Here is a 4593-nt window from a genome sequence, read left to right on the forward strand (position 1 = left end):
GCTCACGGGGTGGGCGGGGAGGGGCGTGGCTTGCGGGCGGGGCGGGGCTTACGGGCGGAGGCGGGAGTGTCCAGAGCCAGGCGCTGTCCTATGTTGCCGGCTGTAAGCTCTAAGCATCACGGAGGCACTGGACTGTTTTTCTCAAATCGGCAAATTTTATTTAGAAAAAAAAGGTAGAGGGAAAAAGTGACAGCGCTCTTTACGCTAAGGTCTCAGGAGAGAAACCTCCATCTTCCTGCAGCACCTTAGCCCCGTCTCACTGCTCAATCCTCAGCGTCTAGACTAGAGCGAGGAAGAGGCTATGTCCCCTGCCGGAGCAGAGTGGACGGTGAAGCTGCCTGGAAACGGCCAGAGAAAAGGCCCAGGCGGTCAATGTTGCGGTGGAGGACACTATGCAGCACAGCCAGATGGGGTCCACCCTCACCCCCACCCTCCCTGGAGAAGTCCCGGATGAAGCGTCCGCGCTCTGACTGAAAGATAAACTTCTGGGGCAAGGGCCCATGCTCCCGGAGGAAGCCCCAGACACTGAGCAGTAGCAGACGCACTTCGAAAGGGGCCAGCTGGCTAAATACCTCATGCATATTACCCAGGGCAGGTGGCAAGAGGCTCCCCTCGGCCATGACAGCCACCAGGGTGCAGGATGCCTCCAGGTGCCAGGGGGAGTGGGCTGTATCAGGGTGGCGAGAGGCTTCCCAGTGGCCCAAGAGGGCGGCCAGCAGCCCCCGCAGGAGCACGGAGCAGTAGCACAGGGCTGGAGGAGCAGCTGCTACCAGCTTCAATAGCTCAAAGAGTAGGGGCTGTTCCCGGAAGCGCCGGCCAATGCGGAGATCCCGCTCCACGGTGGCCCGGGCGTGCTCCTCGGGAGGCCAGGCTAGCTCAGCACCAGCTGCATCAGGACACACACTCTCCACCAAGGTCACTGCCACAGCTTTGGCAGCCTCCGGGCTCAGGGTGGGAGCCCCCCAGCCGCCCCCACACTCACTGCCCCCAGGGGCACTGCAACAGTGTACCAGGAGGCTAAGAAGGCTCTGGGTGTTATAGATCACTTCCTGATGATTTCGTGACTGGGCAAACTTCGGTGGCTTCAGGCCACGACCGATGACTCCAGCATGGAAAACAGACCAAATCCCCCCAGGACCTGGCACAGCGGCCGTGTGCCGCCGGTTCGTGTCCAACAGGGAGGCAGAAGCCAAAGAAGCAGAGACAACGGAAACAGTCTCGCTGTCCTCATCCACTTCCCCGCCAAACAGTTCTGTGTTGCCCCGATGTAAGGCTCCTTCCACTAGCAGCTGCAAGACAGCCTTGAGCCCTGCGGGGGAGGTCTGCGAGAGGCGGGTCAGAAGTCTGGAGGCGGAAGCCACACCCGGGGGGCCATGCAGCCTCAGAGAGGCAAAGAAACGATGCACCCCAGCTCTCACCAGTCCCAGGAGTTGGGAAGGGGACAGGGCTCCTGCAGGAAAGGGACAAATGGCTAGGAGGGAGGCAGCAGCTTCCGCTACTTCCTCCTCAGGATGTAGCAGGAGAGGAGCCAGGTCAGATAGATGGGCTGAGGCAGACTCCCCAAACCGGGCTCCTAGGGCTGCAGGGCCCTCGCCACCCTGCTGTTCCCACCCCACGAGCAGTGCCAAGTTGCGCAGGAACCGCGCCGTGAAGGGGGGCTGCAAAGTCCCTGCGTGCACCCGAGCCAAGCAACTTCGGAAGGCCAGCGGCAGGAGGCCCGAGAGACTGACCACCAGCCCTGCATATAGCTGGGTGGCCAAACTCAACTCTTCAGGGCTTCGGGCCCGGCTCAGGAGATGGCCCAAGGCCTCAGGTCCACAGCTAGGCCGAGTGTAGACCGAGAGCAGGCCCAGGAGCTGGTGTTGCCAGAGGAAGCGCTTCCGTTCCAATCGTAATGTCTCTCCACACAGCTCTCCAACATGGTTTCTTAGCGCATCTAGAAAGGGCACGGGGCGGGGGGGTGGGGGTGGGCCCAGCACCCCTTCCCCAGGAGGCCCTCCCCGGTGATGAACCAGTTTTTGCAGATGTAGCAGCAGCAGCTGAATCAGCCGGTCACAAGCCTCGCGCACAGTATCTGGCACAGCCAGGCCCTGGGTAGTGATGACCGAGGCGGGCATGGCTGTGTCCACCAGGAACTGCAGCAGGCGGTAGGCACCTGCCCCGGAGGCCTGGCTCACCAGGTGCACAGCCAGGTTGAGCATGTTGTCCAGCTCCTCTCGGGGGAATCCCTGCAGGTGTTGCTGAAGCTGACTCAGCACAGCTGGGGGCTTAAGGCAATCCACCAGCTCTCCGGAGACTGTGCCCAGCAAAGCTGGTGACATGACTGCCAGCTGCAGAAGGAAGGGAACTGTGGCCTGAAGGGAGGGGTCCCCACTCCGGCCCCCAATGCCCCCTGCCAGGCTATCATGGAACATTCGCAGGAGCTCCCGTCGGATGCTGTCTCCATGACGGGAGGCCAGGTGCCCTAGGATGCCCACAACTGAGGCAATCTTAGGTACCCGCTTCTCCCCAGGGATAGCAGGAGATCCGGGGAAGGGGTCTGTAGAGATTTGAGAAGAGCTTCCACCAGTGCCACCAGCTCCACCTCCAGCCCCGCCATGAACACAGAAGTCCTTAAGGCCACAGGAAAGAACTCGGGAGATGATGGTGCCAGGAAAAGAGGAGCCAATATGGGCCACAACCCAGTCAAAGTGCGGGGAATGCTGGACGGAGGTATCCAGCAAGGCGTCCACGCAGGCATCTGGGCAACTACCGATAAGAGCCGAGAGGCACTGAACATAGATGTCCATTAACGTGCGCGTGGCCCGACAGCCCATCCACAGCTGCAGCAATTCGTTGAGAGAGCCAGTGGCATGGGGCACACACTGGTGTTGGCCCGAGTATGTGCTGCTCAGCTGCCCCATGAGGTCAATGGACCATGCGCTAATCACAGGTGCCCAGGCCTTCGGGTTGGCCCGGATGAACTCGGACAGCACTTGCTGGACCTCCTGTACCACATCCTCCAGCCCGGGTCCCCCAGCGGGGACGTGGGAGGGTGCCGGCGGGCGGAGATGAGGCGGGCCAGCCATAGGGCTTTCGTCCAGGGCAGCCAGGTGGGCCCGGACACTTTCATCAAAGACGCCTCGCAAGTGGTCGAGCACGGCAGCCCGAGCAGGTGGCAAAGAGCGGAGGAGGAGGAGACCACAGCGAGCGTGTTCCCGGGCCGAGAGCTGGTGGCCCAGAATGGGGTCGACACCAGTCAGAAAAGCCTTGATTTCCTGGGACAGCTCCTGAGCACTGCAAGGAAAGAAGAGACAGACTTAGTGTGTTGGAGATGATGGGCGAGGTACATTCCCTCCGTGAGCTTGCTTCTTGTTATGTAAAATAGGGATAACTATAACTCCTTCATGAAATAATGTTCATAAAGCACTCAAGCACCATATCTATTTCACACTCGTCACCCAATAAATATTAGCTATTATTCTTCCAATAATATCATTATTAGATAACTCTGGGAATGTGTTCGGTACTTTTTAAAGTACTTTACCTGTATTATTTCAATCCAGATAACAGCCCAATAAGGTAGGTATTATTATGACCCCATTTTACAGAGAAGGAAACCAAGGTTAAGTAACCAGATTGTCAGCTCCGAGAGGGTAGTAACCATTTCTGTGCTCTTCAATACTAAATCTCCTTCTGTGGACGTGCCTGGTATATAGGAAGCACTCAGTACATTTTTGTTGAATCGAGTATATTTAAAAACACTTTTCCAATGTTACTGCATGCTCCACCACAACACAAGCACCCCGGACCTCACTCTTCACGGGAAGAAAATCTCCCTCCGATACCTGTTTCTTCCCGTATTCTGCAGCATCCGGACCACCCACCACTTGGATTCCACATACACAGCCACCACCTGCCCAGCCCCCTCCAGGTGCCCAGGAATCAAGGTGTTCCACCTTTCAACCCTTCCCTTCCCCTCCCAAAACATATGGGTTCAGTCTCTGAGGTTCCGTGTTATGAGAAGAGACAAAATCCCCTTCCTCTCACTGCCCTTTTTGCCAAAGAAGACAGCATCCCGTAGGGTTCTGACTGTGCCATCCCTCTCTAGATCCTCCAAAAAAAATTTTTTTTTAAAGAATCCCACCCTGGCAGGAGTGTTTCCGTTGGAAGGGAAAAGGCTGGAAATTCACAAAGCATTCTGTGAATTCCCGGGCCTGGGCTCTCGGGGAGTCCATGAGGTCAGGGGACCCTGGGTTTCTCTCCTCCGGGCTAAAGGGGGCAGGACAGCTGGGGTCCCAAGGGTTCTGATGTCCCCAACTCTTGGGAGAGCAAGGCCAGGTCCGGGGTACCCAGGCGCTGGGTTTCGCGGGAGGCAGTCCCGAGGCCGGGGGAGCGCGGGCAGGGGAGCCCGGAGTGTGGGGGAGGCAGCCCCCGAGTTCTGGGGGGACCCAAGCAGGGCTCTCGGAGACCCCGGCGCAGGCTCTCGGGGTAGGATCGGGTTTCTGCCGAGGAGGTTGGGGGATCGGCGCGGGGCCGCGCGGTGGGGGAAGATGCCAGGGGCGCTGACTACCTGAGCGGCGCGGGGCCGGGGGTGGCCGGGGCCGGCCCCGG

The 4593-nt window shown here is 59.1% G+C and overlaps 1 protein-coding gene across 1 annotated transcript in view; it reads right to left on the minus strand.

The window, feature by feature from the left end:
- Positions 1-133: 133 nt before the first annotated feature.
- The window catches only part of INTS5 (integrator complex subunit 5), a 6887-nt gene continuing 2427 nt past the window's right edge, over positions 134-4593 (minus strand). Inside the window, exons 2-3 of the mRNA XM_006772793.2 lie at positions 4553-4591; positions 134-3276 (exon numbers count right to left, since the gene is read on the minus strand). Of these exons, the coding sequence (XP_006772856.1) occupies positions 300-3276; positions 4553-4591 (3016 nt within the window). The 3' untranslated portion in view covers positions 134-299. The remainder of the gene's footprint in view (positions 3277-4552; positions 4592-4593) is intronic.

The sequence above is a fragment of the Myotis davidii genome, unplaced genomic scaffold, assembly GCF_000327345.1.
Source record: "Myotis davidii unplaced genomic scaffold, ASM32734v1 scaffold826, whole genome shotgun sequence".
Lineage (NCBI taxonomy): Eukaryota > Metazoa > Chordata > Mammalia > Chiroptera > Vespertilionidae > Myotis > Myotis davidii.